Source organism: Natator depressus, chromosome 2 (assembly GCF_965152275.1).
Source record: "Natator depressus isolate rNatDep1 chromosome 2, rNatDep2.hap1, whole genome shotgun sequence".
NCBI lineage: Eukaryota > Metazoa > Chordata > Testudines > Cheloniidae > Natator > Natator depressus.
Genome location: NC_134235.1, coordinates 181,323,980 through 181,343,859, shown reverse-complemented (window position 1 = coordinate 181,343,859; position 19,880 = coordinate 181,323,980). Strand labels below are relative to the sequence as shown.

Genomic DNA, 19,880 nt, shown 5'->3' with positions numbered 1-19,880 from the left:
GAAGAAAGGGAGGAGAAAACGAATACAAAACAAATCTGGTCTATTTCTTGTTTTGATCCACTTCATCTATCTTTATACATCTTGCTGGCAGAAGACGGTGCAGTATGACTGCTAGCCGTCGTCATCTCCTGGCTGCTCATTAGAAGACGGTGCAGTAGGACTGCCAGCAGAACTGAATTGCCATGAGACGAAACTTAAAAGGGAAATGACCTGGCTGAGTCACTCCCATGTTTGCCCAGTCGCCCCGACCGACCTCACCGAGGTCAGCTAAAAGAGCACCCTGGAGTATGGCGACGATGGCTACCAGTCATACTGCACTGTCTGCTGCCAAAAGGCAATGAGCTGCTGCTGTGTAGCAATGCAGTACCGTGTCTGCCAGCACCCAGGAGACATACGGTGACTGTGAGCTGAGTGGGCTCCATGCTTGCCCTGGTATGGCATCTGCACAGGTAACCCAGGAAAAAAGGTGCGAAACGATTGTCTGCCATTGCTTTCACAGAGGGAGGAAGGGAGGGAAGGGGGGGCCTGACGATATGTACCCAGAACCACCCATGACAATGTTTTTGCCCCACCAGGCATTGCAATTTCTACCCAGAATTCAAATGGGCAGCGGGAACTGTGGGATAGCTACCCACAGTGCAACGCTCTGGAAGTCGACGGTTGCCTCAGTACTGTGGACGCACTCTGCCGACTAAATGCACTTAGCGCATTTGTGTGGGGTCACACACAATCAACTGTATAAAAACGCTTTCTACAAAACCGAATTCTATAAATTCAACCTAATTTCGTAGTGTAGACATGGCCTTAGAGACTAACTAATTTATTTAAGCATAAGCTTAGTCGCTAAGGTGCCACAAGTACTCCTTTTCTTTTTGCGGATACAGACTAACACGGCTGCTAGTCTCTACTTCTTGTAGGTCCTTGCTGATCAGAGAGACAGATTTTCCATTCATTCAAGAAAATTATTTTAGAACAGCACATACATTTTTACGTTGACTAGAAGTCTAGAAGTTACGCATAAAAGTTAGAAATTAAGTCTAGAAGTTAGGCATAAAAGTTAGAAAAAAAATAGTTGACGATTCTGGTGCTAATTTTTGCTAATAGAGGATTTAGTAAGGGAACAAAACAGTAATTAGTTGTGTGCTAACAGCTTGCAGATCAAGAGGATGTGGATACAAATGTGGATATTGGACAGGTTTCTACCCTAAAAGGCATGCTTCTGCAACTGTGCTCCCTGCTGGATGGCACTACACACAGCCAGGTTTGTGATGTACACAGTGCTGCTTGCTACGTGAAGCTCTAGAATGTCCCCCTTCACTGGTTGCTTCTGGGAGGGGGTAGGGTGAGTTTGAACTCGCATGCCAGGACTTGCACTTTCTCTGTCCACTTCCAGGGAAGTAGGAGGGGTGAATGCACCAATACTCTCCCTGCCACTTCTGGCGATTGTGTGCGGGGACTCACGGGATTGGTGAGGAGGAAGAGTCTACAAAGCTCTCGTTCTGTCCCCAACTCTGCCCCCCTTTCTCCCTTTGTTTCTCTCTTTCATGAACACAGCTAGGGAAAGGGTGTGGAATGGGGAAGTGAAAATGGCCCTCCTTGATGATCACTTTAGATAAGCTGTTACGAGCAGGACAGTGGGGTGGGAGGAAGTTTTGTTTCATGGTCTCTGTGTGTATATAATGTCTTCTGCAGTTTCCACAATATGCTATGCATCCGATGAAGTGAGCTGTAGCTCACGAAAGCTCATGCTCAAATAAACTGGTTAGTCTCTAAGGTGCCACAAGTACTCCTTTTCTTTTTTCTTTTTAAGTGATGGAGAGAATGTAATAATGAATATAATGTATGGAATAAATGGGGAGGGAAGAAAAAGAGGAAACAATGAGAGACTAATGTGAGAGGGCAGGGGCGTGGGAGAGATTTCAGTCACAAGTTTCAAAAACTTGAGCTCAGGCAATCAATTAGTTCCACACAGTGTAAAAAAAAATTTGGAAAAAAAACATTGGTGAAAGTTAAGTTTTAAAAAATGAGAGGAATGTTTACTTCTTTCTTTGCCTGCCGACCTCAAAAGCAATATTTATGTGAATTGCTTAATTTTATGTAGAGTTGCCAACTTTCTAATCGCACAAAACTGAACACTCTTGCCCCGCCCCTGTCCCAAGGCCCCACCCCTTCTCTGAGGCCACCCTCCCCACTCACTTCATCCCCATCCCTCTGTCGCTTGCTCTCACCCACCCTTGCTCACTTTCACTGGGCTGGAGCAACGGGTTCGGGTGAGGGTTCTTGGGTGGGGCCAGGGGTGCGGGCTCCAGGAGGGAGTTTGGGTGTGGGGGGGGCCTCAGGGTTGGGGCAGCAGATTCAGGGTGCGGGCTCCGGGTGGCGCTTACCTCAGGCGACTCCCCAGAAGTGGTGAAATGTCCCTCAGCTCCTAGGCGCAGGGACAGCCAGGTGGCTCTGTGCACTACCTCTGCCCACAGGGGCCTCCCCCGCCTCTCCCATTGGCTGCGGTTCCCGGCCAGTGGAAGCTGTGGAGCTGGCGCTCGGGACAGGGGCAGCGTGCAGAGTCCCCCTGAAATTACTTGTCTCCCCCAACACTCTACCCAGCCACTAATTGGCCAAAGATACCAGGTAGGGAAAAAGCTGAGGTCCCATGCTGCACTGATTCCAGTGGCAGGGTAGCGTTCTTCTGTTTGAAGGGGCATGTTTAAAGCTGCATGACCCCCGGGACTGCACAAACAGTTTAAAACCATGAAGTCGCACTATTCACAGCACATATGTTACAGCAAACAACATGTCAAGGAATTTCTAAAGTGTTGGTATCTTTATGCATAATTGAGAGCATTTCTGTATATTATTAAAATGGATTATCAATGGATTACCAGGCTCTGGATTAACCATGTTGCTACAAAACATTTTAGAATTCATCAATGACACAGAACCTGGTAATTCTATCTCTGATCATCATATATGATGTTTGCAACAACACCATGCCATACAAATAGATTCTCATAGGGTTTTCCATTGACATCTTTCATTTACTTTTAAAGAGCTGCTACATCTCCAGGTGGCATACTAGACACAACTTGCAGTCAGATTAATTTAGTTGTTTTAGAGACATACTAAAATGATGACAACCATGATATTTGCTCCTTTTCTTCTGTTTACAAAAATTATATCAAGATGTATCTTTTTTCACCTTTCCCTCTGTTGAACTAGATGTAGCATACATTTAATGCTTCTGCTTTTCTGAGAAATACACTTTGAAAAGCAAAAACATGATGGTGATGATACAATATAAAAATGTTTCCCTGTGTACACATTTCTTCCAGGACCTATAGCTTAAAAGGAAGGTAATCTCCTTTATCCTTCTAGTAGTCCTGAAAGAGATCCATCTGATGCTCATAGTTAGTTGGGTGCATGTGTCTCTCATTTGGGGACAATAGCTAAGTAGGAATCCATTTTATTTGGGTTGAAATTGTGCATTTCAGGGTCCATAAATCAGTAATTCTTCCTACTATAACATGCCTTTATTAACCAATATTTACTGAATCCTTGACTATCAAACCAATTACTTCCCCACTGGCATTTGAATCATTTATCAAGCATATTCTTTGAACGTTACATTTGATTTGTGCTTTGACATGTGTCACATCCTCAAATACACAAAACACACAGAGCCGCTTACTAACCTCCTTATGAGGATCCTTATGAGCTTCTAGTGTCTTCATGATTGTAAGCTCTGCATAATTTTTAAATCTTGCTGGTTGGTTCCTTAGAATTTCTCTTAAAACTTTCAATGCCAAAGCTCTGATTGCATGCTAAAGGTTAAATATTGTACATAATTGAGTTATTTCTCTTTGAACAGACAATGTGCTTTTAATATTAGCTCAGCAATTGGACACAAACTTGTCTGATAGTGGAAATATAATGTAAATTATAATATGCTCCCCCCAAATGCATACAGTACAAGCCTATTCATTCAAGTTCGAAGCACATGGAACTATCAGAAAAATCTTTACAGCATCCCAACCCATATTTTCACCCCCTCTCTATACATATATCTTACATGGTGTTATGAAGTTTTTACTAAGCAATGTATGTAGATGCAATGTATGCCTGCAAAATCACAAGCAACATATGCAGATCATCCCAAGCGAGTGCTAATAAAACCTTTACACAACATTACCACCATATTTTGTCTAAACCACTTATTTTACCAAAAAATGGCTTAGAAATATTTTAGTTTTCAAAAATGTTATTGCAATTTTTGAGTACCTCTGATTGAGAAGACACGTCTACTTACAAGTCTAACTATGGCATACTAATTATAGTAAGTCTAATTATACAAAACTGAAAGGGACTTGCCAATTATAACAACTACATTTTAGAAACCTCCAAAAGTACTTAAAATGTATTTCCTATACATAATGTTGTATGTGTTTTAGGATTTTATACCTTGGAACATAGCAGGGGCCAGCAAAAGCTGTTTCATATCCTCCCAGAAAGCTAGGGAAACCTCCTTTCCAAAAGAGGAGAATATGGGATAGGAGGGAGATGTATACACTAGGGATGTAAAATATTCAATGGTTAAATGGTTAACTGGTAAGTGTTAGTCTTACCATTAACCCACCGTAACTGTTAATCCGCTTCGTGCAGGTCTTCAACCAGTTCTCCTGCAACAGAGACTGATCCAAGCCCCAGCTGTGCTGGCAGGAGCGGCTCCCAGCCCAGTTGGGGGCGGGGGGGGGAGGGGGAGAAGGGGTGTGTAAAGTAGTCCCCGGCCTCCCAGTGCCACTGGAAGGGTTCGGCTGCGGAGGCGGATGGCGCACTGGTCAGTGAAGGGAAGGAAAGCTGCTGCTGGGGTGGCATAGAGTGACTGCGTTGGCCGCATCGGGACAAACTAGGTACCTGGTCCCCTCTCCTTTTAATTGGCTATCCGGTTAAAGAATATAATTTTATAGTTTAAATGGTGATCTTTCTAAACGATATTTACGTCCGTATTATACACACACTTCTTATTTAGACATTTTTTAAAGGCAAGCTTTGCATGGCCCACTTAGAAGGTGATCTACAAATAAGAATACTTTGAATTTCATAGTAATTAGCTGAATACCCCCAAGCCTAAGGTAAAAAAAGGATGAGCAACCAATTTTAAGCTTCCATAACTCCCACCCCACAGTTCAAACGAATAGTACCCACTGTGTATAATATGCATTATACTGTCATCCACCACAAAAATCACCTGAAACATGAAGCCAGTATAGGAAGCAGGGGAGGGAGAACCAGAGAAATACCCTTTTGATACAAAAGGGTGTATATTTTTCAATTATTTTTTATTTTCTTTTTTTAAATTGCTAGCTCAACATAAATATGTAGTATGGAGAAAAAGCCATGTACCTGACCCCTATCCAGTCCATTACCAGATGCTAGATTGTATATGCCTAATGCACAGAACACTGGACAGAGTTGGAGTCAACAAGACTGGACACTGGGAGAACCCAAAAGACAAAAAAACCCTGTAAAGTAAACATGACGACTGCCTCTTTTTACTTTTTGGGGCACTGAGATTATTTGAAATTTAATGGCATTTTCTTAGTCCCATTTGTAGATTGTCATTAAAAAGTATTTTACTGCTACCTGGTACTTGTCTATCCCCTCCTAGAGATACCATTTAAACGCAATATGAATTTCATCCATGTGAAGTGTTATTGAAGAATGGACCCTAATGTCAAAAGCAATTTCCGTGCACGGTCAACTTTGGGTTAGTCTGAACTTACCTCTTTGTCCCCAAGAGTTTCAAGTAACAGAAGTAGTATCGTTTTGAAGTGCTCATCCCAAACACCAAAGGACTCTTCTTGAGTCAATTTCATAAGCTCATACAAAGCAGCCTTTCTTTCTTCAACTCTCTCATTATGGTTTGACAATTCCTTCAGTAACTCTGCAACCAGATCAGAATGGTCCATGGGAGGCTCTATTAAAAAGGAATAAATGGACATATTCCTCAAACTGTAGAGGTGATAAAAAGTAACTCCTATCACATAATGCAGTGATACTTTCTAGGCTGATAGGCCTTAAAACTATTTTCTTTTCCTCAGCTCTGTCTGCAAGGACATTTTTACTCTCAAAATGAACACAAATACTGTATTTTCAGTGTGGTCAGCATTCCTGAGCAACAAATGTCTGGTATCATGGCAAAAAACAACTTGCAAATGAACTGACTGCAGCTTGAATCTTCCAATGACTGAACAGGTATGTGAAGCTGATTAGACTAAGAATTCCACAGGGCTGCTGCTGCTGAGGCTGTTGTCCCTAGGACAAGCTCTCTCTGTGTAGGAGAATTTAAAAAATATACGGGAGGGATACCATAATGATGAGCAAGGCATGAATAACTAGACTGATACTTATACAGACTGGGCAGTCAACCCAAGATGCCTGCAAAACTTCAATAAAACCTGGTCTCCAATGTGAATTCAAATATCAAGTTGTTGTCTTTACTTCGTTACCAAATAGTAAGACATCTCTGGCCTTTGAAAAGGGAACTCTTCTGCCTGTGTCTTGCTGTCCAGGTAGAAGATTAAGAACCTCACAGTACTTTTGAAGGAAAAAAGGTAAAAGATACAAACAAAAAAATCTCTCTCTCAAATAAACTTCTATTTTACAAGGCACATAATGGAAGGAGTCAAATTTTCTCACATCTGCAAAACATGGCAATTAAGCAGAGACAGTCCTGTACCTTTCTCTAGGACTATTTTATGTTGACACTAAGCTACAAGTGAAATATTTCTGCAACAAAATTTGTTATGACATCACATATAGATAAATCACATGTTAATCAGTCTTTGAGTTTATTATTACATTATTACTCTTTAGTAACAATAAGTCACTTCAGGGAGACTAAACTAGGAAAAAGTGATTTCATTAGAGCTGTGTAAATTTTCACCATCTACTGAATATTTTAGATCAAAACTTTTTCTGCAGTGCACAAAACAGAACTCCACTTGTTCTATTTATCCTCTGTTTTGGATGAATAGCCAAGGACATAGATACATGAAAACAAAAATGGTTTATTCAAGTAGTCCCTTCTCCCCTTCATCCATAAATGAGTATGTTAGAGTTTATATGACTAATAATGCATGCTTGCAAATTCTATAAATAGACCATTAATGTTCACCTAAGGGATACACAAACTGTTTTTTGCCTCAACCCTATGATAGTCATTAATTAGTACAGAGGACTGGAACAGAGAATACTTTTACTAAATATGATTATTTTTAGTGCCAAGGCCACATTAGTCCTACCACACACACTGAAGGTAAGTTCCCATGATAAATTTTATTATTGGGAACACATACTGACATTATATTAGGGAAACGAGGCATATACTCTGCCCTGACAGGTTAATTCCACAGTATAAATTTCATCAGCATGATATTCTCATCAACCTTGCTGATGTCACACATTCAAAGGTTATTGCATAAGTTCATGTCCTAAGAAATTTAGCAGTTTTTGAAGGATTGACATTGTATAATAGTGCTCTGGTACCAAACAAATAAATTAAATGCATAGTATGAATTGGTAGCTAATGCAATGCTAATTTTTTTAAAAGGCTCCAGAGGCGATCATGCAAATTACAGTGCGCTAAGCATAACTTCAATACCAGGCAAAATGGTTGAAACTATAGTAAAGAACATGGGCGGTGGGTGAAGCTTCCACTTGGAGAGGCAGTAGCTCCCCAGACAGCCTCTTCTGCCTGTGGACCCACCCATACTCCATCCCTGCTCTCCCCCAAGCCCCACCCCCTCCCCACTGTCTCTCTCCTCTCTTCCCTCACCCTCCCTGCTCACCACGTGCGCATCCCCTTCCAGCCAAATCCCTGAAACCAAGCAAATGAAAAAAACAACATATTTGAAAAAAGCCCTTCACTTTTCTGCAATTTCTTTCTAAAGAAAATGGAGCATGTTTTCCACTGTGTGCCAGATGGTGTTTGAACATGCAAAAGGTACCTAATTAAAAGCACTAAACTTGGGAATAAAAAATGTCAGTCACAGGTTTTTTGATATACCCTGATAGCTGACATGCAGGCAGCCCGCAAAATGGCCTTTTCAAGTGCCCTGACCCCCTCATGGATCCTGGAGAACATATAATGGAAGCAGCAGTTAAAGCTAATTGAGAAATCTCTGTCCTTTCTTCACACAATAAAACAAGGTGTCAGTCCTCACTCTCAGCTGGCAATTTCACCGACAGGAAGAAAATGGCAGGAATCAGACTGCAAAATCTGCCACCTCATTTTCACTTCTTCACACAAACAAGTTTGAGCAGTTCCTATGTTTATTGTTTAAACAGCAGTAAGCACCTCAGGCAATGAATAAGAACTGCCAAGATGAGTGGCTGCTGCAGCTAGAGATGAATCCTGGAAGTAAAGTAAAAGCTCACTGCTACTTTAAAAACAATAATACCCGCTTAGCTCACAGAACCAAGGCGGCAAAAAGTCCTACTGAGGCAGCATGGTGGTGCCAGATTTATGGACCAGACCAGCAGATCCTATATCCCCAGGGGTGAAGGAACCAAATCCCCAGTCCCATTCTCATGAGAAACTGGCCACCAGGCAAATGTAATCAATCTCCCATCCCCTGAAAAGAGTTCAGTCTTATCCTACCAATGCCTCCTCTCCTCCCTGCTACCATACCAGTATGGCCATTCTTATGTTATGCTAAAAAAAATCCAGCATGCCTGTCCAATTTTTTTGAATACTAATGTTTGACAGACATTAGGAACATTAACAATGTTACTATGATGGAATGATCAATGCAAGTAAAGTCAGTAGTTTCATTCAATTTACTAAAATTACCAGAAACACCATGTCCTAAGTGGTGAAAGAGGTCACTCTGTAATACGATAACACCCTGCTAAATAGAGAGATCTGATGATTTTTTACTTCTGACAGAATTCTGTGCCCCTGTGGTGGTGCAGAATTCATATGGCCCGCATATTTCTGTGCCCCCCATGCAGAAAAATGCAAATCTGCGGTGGGATACGCGCCTCTTCCCCAGCAGCCCAGGCAGCACTTCTGTTCCAGAGTGCCCAGAGCAGCCTCAGAGATGCAAATCACTGCAGGGGGAGAGGGGCTGGGCGTGTGTCCCTGTGGGGAAGATAATATCTGTCGGGGGCAGAGCTGGGCGTGCATGCCTGCCAACAAGCGAGATAGACTCTGTCCCTCTTGCTAGCTACTGCGGCTCACCAGGGGTGTGCAGGGGTAGGTCTTTTTATTATGGAGGAGGAAGGCTCTTTCCCAGAGCCAGAATGTAGCAGCCTGCCTGCTAGTTAATAGATCTCATTCTCTGAGTCAGAAATGTAGCAGCCTGCCTGCATAGTAACATTGTTAATGTTCCGATTGTTGGTTAACTGTTCCCATTCTTAGTCCATTCCCCCAGGAGCATAAAACCTGTAAATGTTTTAAGGACCTTACATTGCCACAGTGATGTAAAGCCTTATAAATGACAGTAAGGGAATCAGCTAGGAAGATCTATGTGCCTTCTCACATTTTTCCTGTGCCAAAGTGGCACAATGGGATTAGATTACAGCTCAGGATTTATTTTACTTACCCACTAAAAAAAAAAAAAAAAAAAAAAAAGGACTTTGAGGACAAATAAAATGTTTACCAAGCAGTCAATAAAATGTCAGGACTATCAGAAGAGGAAGTTACTCACCTTGTGCAGTAACGATGGTTCTTCACTTTAGGTGCCTGTGTGCCCTTGCACCTCTAATCGAGATTTTTGGCAGCAGTGTCCTGTTGAGCCCGCACGTGTGCTCTCCCTGCCTCATGGTCTGCCTTGAGGCTATTTAGCACTGCATGGGCGAACCCCCTTCACTTCCTTCTCTACCACGCAGCCCTATAGAGAACTCCGAAGTAGAGGGGAGGAGGGTGGGTTGTGGAGCACCCATAGGAACACACATCTCTAAGAACCATCGTTACTGCACGAGTTTCTTCTTCTTCTTCTTCGAATAGTGTCCCTATGGGTGCTCCACTTTAGGGGACTCCCAAGCAGTACCCACCACTGGAGGCTGGAACTTCGGAGTGGAATCTTTTACTACAGAGAGTACTGTGGAGTTGAAGATGGTGTCAGCGGCCAAATCTTCAGTGATCGCATAATGTTCTGCGAAAGTATGGGCAGAGGCCCAAGTCGTTGCTCTATAGATTGCTGAGATAGGGGTATCCCTACGGAACGTGACTGAGGTAGAAACTGACCTCGTGGAGTGCGTATGGACTATGGACAGAAGCAAGTTGCGCCCTTGATAAGTGATTAATGCAACTAGAGACCCATCTGGATAGTCTTTGAGGCACTATCACAGAGCTTTTGGATCTTTCTGTGGATGAAAGGAAGAGTTTAGGGGATTTCCTGAAGTCCTTAGTCCTGTCCAAGTAGAATGCTAATGTCCTTCTAATATCTAGCATACGCACAACTGTCTCCCAGTAGTTACAATGTGGTTTTGGGAAAAAACAGGGAGATAGATCTGTTGATTCATATGGAAAGTGCAGAAAAAGTAGGGAGAAACTTGGGATACGGCCTTAGAGTTACTTTACCTTAAAAAAAAAAAAAAAAAAAAAAAGGAAAAAAGAAAAAGGCCGTGAATGGTGGATGTGCTATCAGGGCCGCTATTTCTCCTGTGAGCCTAGCTGACGTGATGGCAATTAGAAATGCTGTCTTCATGGACAGGTGTAAGAGAGAACAAGTTGCCCTGGACTCGGAGGGAGGGCTAGTCAAAGCCCTGAGAACTAGATTAAAGTCCCAGGCTGCAGCGGGTGGTGTCACATGGGGGGTGGGGGGAGAGAGATTCCCAATGCCCTTAAAGAATCTACACATTAGTGGGTGAGCAAACATCAAGTGGGAAGCCGTTTTCACCACGAGATGTACCTTAAGTGAGCTGAGTGAGAGTTTCAAATGTAGTGCAAAATCAGAGGGAGGAAAGATGAGGTTGGGTCTGTGTGTTTGGAATGACACAAACTTGCAGTCGCTTCCATTTTGTAGATAAGTATGTCGGGTGGTCAACTTGTGGCTGTGTTGCAACATGTCTTTCAGCTTGTCAGAGCATTCTGCCTCTAAGCCTTGGAACTAAGAAGGAGCCAAGCCTGGAGGTGGAGGACCTGCGGGTTGGGGTGAAGGGTCAGCCCACTGTTTTGAGAGAGCGGGTGAGGAATGGGCTGAAGAGAAACAGGAGGGCATATTGCCATCTGTGTCAGGTAAGGGAGCCAGACTTGTCATGGTCAAGAGGGGAAATCAGAATAACTCTCGCTTTGTTTCGTTGAATTTTCAACAGAATCTTGGATAGAGTGGGAAACTGGGAAAAGACATACAAGTGGGCCCTGTCCCATGGGAAGATGAGGGCAACTGCCAGTGAATGTTTCCCCAGGCCGGCCCTGGAGCAGTAACAAGGACCCTTCTTGTGCCGTTAAGTAGTGAAGAGATCCATAGGCAGGGTTCCCCAAAGGGTGGATATATCTTGAAGCACCTCTGAATTCAGTACACACTCATTGTCATGAGAAAATTCCAACTGAGACTGTTGGTTGTCACATTCTGTATCCCTGGTAGATAGACAGTTGAGATGAGCACATTGTGATGGGTGCATCAATTCCAAAGATTGAATGCTATCTTGTAGAGGGAGGGCGATCTGGCAGCTCCTTGGTGGTTTATACAAAACATACATGTCATATTAAGTCCATCATGACCTTTGTGTGTTGCTTTTGATGAAAGGCAGTGTGCGCGCACAGGCACTCCTGACAGCCCTTAGCCCCACAAGAGTGATATGGAAGGTCATTTTTGTGGAAGGCCATTTGTCCTGAACTTTGTTGTTGTGTAGGTGAGCTCCCCAGCATATTAAGGAGACATGTGTCCCAGGATGGTGAATGTGGGTAGTGAGAGGAGCGCTCTTGCTCATACTGCATCAGGTTGGTGCTGATAAAGTCCAGTAACTGTACCAGGGTAAGTATGCCACTACCATGATGAGAACGTTGGAGAAGACCCTGTGTGGGGCAGTCTGTACTGATAACGATCCTGCCCCAAAGGTAAGCAGTAGGAAATCTCCTGTACGATGGCTGTATTGAGATATGGAAGTAGGCACCCTGTAGGTTCAGGGCTAGAAATCAATCTCTTCGCTCTAGAGCTGGTCCTAACTGCTGTGAAGTAGGGTAAGGTGACTTCTGAGTGGCGTGACAGGTGTATAGATAGCAGCTGATGCTGTAAGGTATCATTGTTCAGGACCTCAACCAGCTCATCAGAAGTGCTTATAAGAGGCAGTTTGAGAGGTCATGGACTGGGGTGCAGACTGTTCCTACTTTTGAGCCCTGGGCCTCTTACACTGTGGCTCATAACAGCACTGAGATGGTGGGTATTGAGAAGATTGAGACCTGTGGTGTGGTTGAGAGGTACATCTTCTCTTCTGTCCCACAGTGTAGATTCCTAAGGAGCGTAACGTGGTCCGAGAATCCTTCAGGATGTGGAGAGAAAAATCTATCTTCTCTGCAAAGAGTATGGCCCTTCAAACTGGAAGTCTGTAGCTCTTTGGGCAATCTAGAGAGGCGTAGCCAACCAAAAAACCCCACAACCCACCTCAGTACCACTGTCATGGAGACTGGGCGGGAAGCTGTAACAGCTACATCCAATGGTGTCTCTAGGATCAGTGTGGCCATTAACTGACTGTCTCTAAGAATGGTCTGAATCTGTTCTTTTTGTATTTCCAGTAATGTTCCAGAAACATACTGGGTTTCCCATAATTAATAAAATTGTATTTGGCCACGTAAATAGTAAAACATGAACATTGGCCATTTACTTACCCCAACCATCACTTGGTAAAAAGCTATGTCAATAAGTAGAACTGCACTTAGGTTAGATCCAGTACATATCATATCTTTTTATCTTACATAAAATATAATTGAAGACTGACAGTGGCTGTTAATGCTGACAACTAGCTATATAAATGGTGACGTTTCAAGAAAATAAAGCTGAATAAGAGTAAATTTTTCAAGTAGAGAATCTCGTAAATCTCACTCTGAGTGCAATTACTAAATCTGAATACAAACAATGCCAGAGAGTGTATTGTTTTCTTTCAGGTAGTTCCTATGGCAAATCATTGCTTCATAACAGAACTACAGTTGAGACAGAAGCAAGAAATCCCTTCTCACCAGGCTCTAATAACATAATAAAGATTAGACTATAACTGAATACTCATTTCAAAATATTCGCTATCTCTGAAGCAATACTGTAACAATCCCCCCTACCAGTTTTTCTGCATTGCCATCACATTTTAAAAGGTTTCCTTGAGATTTTCAGTAAGGTGTACAGCATGTACAATTGGGAGTGTCAAGAGGCCAGGGGACTTTTGCTGGTGTATGCTCAATGTTAAAGAAAAGTGAAAAGTTAAGACTTCATTACAAATCTGTGTATTCAACTTAATATGAAATAATTTCATCATGGACAAAATCACAAAATAACTTTTCTACATACTTGAATTTGTTTCTGAGCATGGATAGCAGTTTATAAGGTAAACACCATTAGAATTAGACTTTAAAACCTTTTATAAATTTATTTTTAATGAACATGAGGTACTTATCAAAATGAAAGAGTAATTCAAATAATTTACAATTTTACTTAAGTGTCTCAGGTCTACGTGGTAGGACAGTGAAGACTGTTTGCCAGCCACTAGTAAACTTATACATGTACTACAAGCTTCCTTCTCCTATACTTAAAGAGGAATCTCTCCACTGGTCCACAATCCACTGCTATTGCCCATCTACCATTTAGCTGTGCATATTCTAAACTGGAACGGAATACCAAAAGCCACAACTGTTCCCTATCCAGTTGTTAAACCACCATTCCCTCCAACCCAAGCAACTTCAATACAAAAATGGGCACACTGAATATCTGGGGGTAATGTAAAATAAATTGAATATAATATCAATATAAATAAATAACAGAGGATACTATACTGATTGACATGGATGAAAAAGTAGTGATTAAGAGAGGGCAAGGTAGACAAAGCAGTGCTGCATAATCCTGGGGACACTGCTACATATGGACATGCTTCAAACCAAACTCTCAATAGGGTGATATCTTAATGGTCATCATCTTTTTGTTTCAAGAATGTGGGGCCAGATCCTCACCTGGTCATCAGTGTTTTGCCTCAATTCAGACCAGTTAATAATTGGGAACATAAAGTTCACAGCCAGTACCATATCTCTAGAAAATGTTATTATAAGCTACAGAATTGGATAAGAAAAATGAGCAAGAAAGAATGAGTGAAGGAAACAAATGCAAAATAAAACATTTGGTTATAAACATTACAAGAAAATATATTGGAAAAGATTAAAATTTAGCTTAACAAGCTTATAAAGCAGCAAGCTGAATATCTATGTCAACATGGTCTGACTACAGCCTCCTTTTTCAGCACATGCATTTAAAAAAATGTTTAGTCAACACAAAATACCCCAGACTTGTGTTTCAAATAAAAATATTTCACCACCAAAACTCTGTGCTGTTAATCTTTCTTGTAGCCAAAACTAGTTTTACATAATGAAAAAAGAAACTGGGTAATCACAAAGATCTTTTTTTCCCTTGACAAACTGAAAAAAATTAGATAAAGCAACATATCTACAAATTTTTCTTCTTTTTGGACTGTCATGCACTAAAATATACTTACTACAACTTAAGTCCAAATATATAGTATACGCTACAGTTAGCAATTCTCTTATTCCAGTCCCTTACTTTTCCTATAACTTTGTATTTATGAGGAAGAACATTAATACTGGAGTATTCCATTACATTGCAATTCTGTCTGATAGCTTTTGTAACACTGCTTGCTTTTCACAATATTCAGATAGGATTTGCTATTCAATAAACCTAGTCCGAAAAACATGATTTATTGCATCAGCAGTCCGGTTCCTTCAGATACTTTTATGTATAGCTAATTTAGCTCAGCCTCTATTTACTACATGAAAACCTTAAAGACTATACGCAACAAATGTAGACAAATCTTACGATTTCCCCTCTAATAAAGAATGTAATCTAGAACTTACCGTCAGGAAATTGCTCTGCATCATCATCAAACATAGCTTCTTTCAAAGCAGATTTGTTAAAAGAACTGATACTATCCGAGTAATTGTACGGGTTATAATCTCGTGAACGTGGAGAAGAGTGGGGAGGCATTGTGTTAAGTAATGATGTTTTGTTATCAAGAGCTGTTCGGCCTGTATCAATTGCACCACCTCCTGCTCTTAGATCCGCTATTCCAGAGCCACTGCAAATCTGCCAGGAAAAAATAAAAACACCCCTCCCCATAAACATATTTAATATCTCACTCACTTTGTAGTTCACTGTTCCTCTTAGGTTAACAGTAGCAAATAATAGTCTTCTCTACATAGGGAAGTTAGTGTGCAGCAACCTGGGTGTAAATTTACCACACTCTGGCTACTCTACACTAATTCTTTTGTGGAGACTCCTATTGTGCACTAAAAGTGCTCTTTATACTTTAAAATCCAGTACACTAAAGGGTAGTAAGCTAAAGCGCTTGATGGCCCTCTTAGCACACAGTAACAGTGTCCACATGTGGGGGTTGTACAGAGTAGGCAGTGTGCTGTAAATGCACACCCTAAAATTGCTGTGGGCTAAGTTCTCATGTAGACAATATCAAAGACAAGCTACAAAGTTTGCAAGGTTCCACTGGTGCCACAGAGTACCAACTAACATCTTAAATTGGCTCATTGTTTCTCAACACTTATGGCTTATGTAAATGAACACTTAGTTTGCGGCAGGCTGAGTTGTAAACCTACCCTATACTACTTTGCCGTTCACTAAGTGTCCATCTGAACCCTGCTGCCATGCATTGAGCACCCTAGGGCAGAGGTTCTCAAACTGTGGTCCATGGACCACCAGTGGTCAGCGGACCACCAGTGGTCAGCAAGCTCCATTCAGGTGGTCCGTGGATAGTTCCCTCTAAGATGCACGCCTGGGCGGCCGCACACAAAAGAATGAAGAGCCACCTACCAAATTAGTGGAGCCGCTCAGGCATGGCTCCACTAATTAGGTGCCTGGACCCTGGAGAAGATGCACATGTTTGGTGAGGTGGTGGCCTTGGGGGGGAATAGGGGGTAGGTGAGAGGGGGAAGTGGGGTGAGAAGAGGGGGTGAGGGGAATTTGGGATGTGCAGGGCTGTGGCGGCCAGAGAAAGAGGTGACTTTCCCCAGCTCCAGGACTGCGGCTGTCGGAGAGAGACAGCCCTCCTTCCCAGCCCCAGCTTGGGGGCTGCTGCGGTGCGGGAGAGACCCCCCCACTCCTTCCCAGCCCCTGCTCGGGGCTGCCACAGCAGGGGAGAGAGGGCACATTCATCATATTAGAAAGGTAAGACTACTGATATTAAAATATGAGTTGTGTGGTTTTATTTGTAGAACAGTAAAAGGCTAATTATTATTAAGTTTTTTCTTATATAGTACTTTTATCCAAAGCTCTTTACAACAGTTAGCTATTGGTACAAACAACATTTGGAAAGATCATTAAGTGGTCCGCCGAGACCCTCAGCAATTTTGAAGTGATCCACAAAAAAAAAAAAGTTTGAGAACCACTGCCCTAGGGAACTTTTAGTGCACAGAAGTAGGGTCCAAACAAACTCCTAGACGCACAGCACGCTAGTGCGGGATAGATTTAAACGCTACTTTGCTGTGAACTAAGTGTTCATTGAGACAAGCCTCAGAAAGCTTAGCTTTCGTCTCAAATGGTGAGTATGAACATTGCCTAAAACGGACTTAGGTGTTTGAACACAAAAACAGCAACATTTTCATAGAGGAAGCCTAAAGTTAGGTACTTAAATCCATATTTAAGCACCTAAATAATTGGCCTTATTTTCAGTTCTATTGAACCTGATTTTCAGAACCATAGACACCCAAGTTTGAAAATTTTGCCCACAGCTTTTAGACACTATAAAGCATTTGTTTGGACTTGCTCCTTTTGAGGGACACACATCAAAAGGTGCCTAGAATTCTTTTTACTCAAAGTTTTGCTCTCTGGAAGAGATTTAATGAAGTACATATTTTATTCAAATGATATTATTCAGGGACAGAAATCATACAGTCTCCTTCCAGTACAACAGCAAGAATATAAAGCAGACCGTTCAGTCTAAAACAGGTAACACTAATAAGCAGCTGCAAGTTAAAACTAAAGCCATAGTCCAACAGGCTTTAAAGTGCTGGCATTCTACACAGACTTGATTAGCAGCATGGCTTTTTGTACTTAAAATTTGACATCTCTAACATAAACAGGTTACTTTACTTTAAGACCAGGAGTACAATTTTCAAAAGCACCTAAGTCACTTAAGTAGCCTTAGTCCCATTTTCAAAAGGTTGATAAGCATGGATAGGCATTTAAGAGCTTGAGTCTCACTGAAAGTCAACAGGATTTAGGATCCTAAAGGCCTACGGCACTTTTGAAAATGGTACTTAGGTGCTCTGAAAATTCTACCCTTGATACACAAATCCATTTAAAGAGATAATTCAGCTGTACTAAATCAGCTCCTCGCGTTGGCTGTCATTCAAACACTCACTGAATCACCATCGTCCTTTTTGGAATCCCGTTTCACAGGCTCATTCATATCTTCCTGACTACGGAAACTGAAGTTCTGAATGGCTTCAGTGACTCCACGAAGAGAACTATAAATATCTTCAGAATTCATGTTTTCTGTGTCATAATCGAATGCACTGTAGATCCAGGGAAACATGGAAGAAGGGGATAAAAAGGTTCAATTTATTTTCTGGTATTTTACTGAGAGTGAGGCCACAGGAGTGGAACCACACTCCTGTGTGATCTGTGGTGGCTGCCTCTCAATGGCACCCCTCCCCTCCTTTGATAAGGAGACCACCAATGACTGATACTTGGGACTTCTTCAAGTGGTGGAACTGGATGGCCAACAAGGGGTCTGCTTATTTAGGAACAACAGCAGGAGGAAGCAGACTGTTGCTCCATTCTCTACTGCTGAAAGTATTGATGCCTTGAGCTTCTGCAGAGTTTCTCTATTAAATATAAAGTATAAACTACTATAGTGAACTTGCCTACAATTTTAACATTTAAAACTTCAAACTACTAAATCCATCACCATCAAAAACATGACCTATGAAATCCTCTAGAGTGGTAGAAATGGCAGTTAAGCTGTAGAGCATTTCATTGGTTAGTGCCTTTTACCCTCCAAAATTTTAAGTTGTCTGGTGATTAGTTCGAGCTAATAGTTTTTAATAAGTGATTATTCTAAGTATCCAGTGGTTGATTTAACTGGGTAAAAGTCTTTCTGCACTTTTTGATGGGTTTGGAATTCAGGAGAACACACAAAAAACCCATAACACCAAGTTATCATGTAAAGTTATAATGTAGCCTTATATTACCTTGGTGACAAAGTATTCTGTGATGTATTGGTTGGGGAAGTGAGAGGACTGGACCAACTGGCTGGTGAACGTGGCGTAGGTCTTGTTAAAGGACTTCCCATTGACCCCTATGAAAAAATGGTATTCTAGTAAAAAATAATATTTCCTTTTAAATTTATGTTATATTTAATTTTTAACACCAGAAAAGTTCTGAGATTAGCTAGCTAGATATAAAAACAACGAGGAGCCCTTGTGGCACCTTAGAGACTAACAAATTTATTTGGACATAAGCTTTCATGGGCTAAAACCCACGTCATCAGATGCATGGAGTGGAAAATACAGTAGAGAGGTATAAATATACAGCATATGAAAAGATGGGAGTTGCCTTACCATGTGGAGGGGTCAGTGCTAACGAGCCAATTCAAATAAGGTGGAAGTGGGCTATTCTCAAAAGTTAACAAGAAGGGGTGGAAATCACTTCTGTAGTGCTAATGAGGCCAATGTAATCAAGGTGGCCCATTTCAAACAGTTAACAAGAAGGTGTGAGTATCAGCAAGTCTGTTATTGAGTGTCCAGGGATATATGCCATCATGTGCCAGCAATGCCCCTCTGCCATGTACATTGCCCAAACCGGACAGTCTCTACGCAAAAGAATAAATGGACACAAATCTGACATCAAGAATTATAACATTAAAAAACCAGTAGGAGAACACTTCAGTCTCCCTGGACACTCAATAACAGACTTAAAAGTGGCAATTCTTCAACAAAAAAACTGCAAAAACAGACTCCAACGAGAAACTGCAGAATTGGAATTAATTTGCAAATTGGACACTATCAAATTAGGCCTGAGTAAAGACTGGGAGTGGATTGGTCACTACAAAAACTAATTTCTCCTTGCTGATACTCACACCTTCTTGTTAACTGTTAAAATGGGCCACCTTGATTACACTGGCCTCATTAGCACTACAAAAGTGATTTCCACCCCCTTCTTGTCGACTGTTGAGAATAGCCCACTTCCACCTTAATTGAATTTTCTCACTAGCACTGATCCCTCACTTGGTAAGGCAACTCCCATCTTTTCATATGCTGTGTATTTATACCTCTCTACTGTATTTTCCACTCCATGCATCTGATGAAGTGGGTTTTAACCCACGAAAGCTTATGCCCAAATAAATTTGTTAGTCTCCAAGGTGACACAAGGACTCCTCGTTTTTGCTGATAACGACTAACATGGATACCACTCTGAAACCTAGCGAGATATAAGTAATTTCAGTAACTAAAGAAATAGGCATGAGATATATTACTGTTTGTGAAAGTTAAGAGCACCAAGAGCTAACATGATCAGTTTACTTAAAAGTAATAATGCTGAGAATTCTCAACTTTTTGAAATATATATACACACACCTCTTTTTAAAATAACATTGTTAACTATAAATTAAAGGAGACTCCAAATTAGAAGCCACTTGCAAATAAATAAAACCAAACTTAA

At 41.5% G+C, this 19,880-nt stretch overlaps 1 protein-coding gene across 48 annotated transcripts in view; it reads right to left on the bottom strand.

Moving 5' to 3' along the window:
- Positions 1 to 19,880, bottom strand: part of CLASP2 (cytoplasmic linker associated protein 2) — a 270,485-nt gene that overhangs the window by 15,884 nt on the left and 234,721 nt on the right. For all 48 annotated transcript variants that reach the window (XM_074945446.1, XM_074945461.1, XM_074945433.1 and 45 more), the window contains 5 exons: positions 18,413 to 18,519; positions 17,581 to 17,734; positions 15,065 to 15,293; positions 5,775 to 5,968; positions 3,687 to 3,815 (listed from right to left, as the gene is read on the bottom strand). In XM_074945446.1, the coding sequence (XP_074801547.1) occupies positions 3,687 to 3,815; positions 5,775 to 5,968; positions 15,065 to 15,293; positions 17,581 to 17,734; positions 18,413 to 18,519 (813 nt within the window). The remainder of the gene's footprint in view (positions 1 to 3,686; positions 3,816 to 5,774; positions 5,969 to 15,064; positions 15,294 to 17,580; positions 17,735 to 18,412; positions 18,520 to 19,880) is intronic.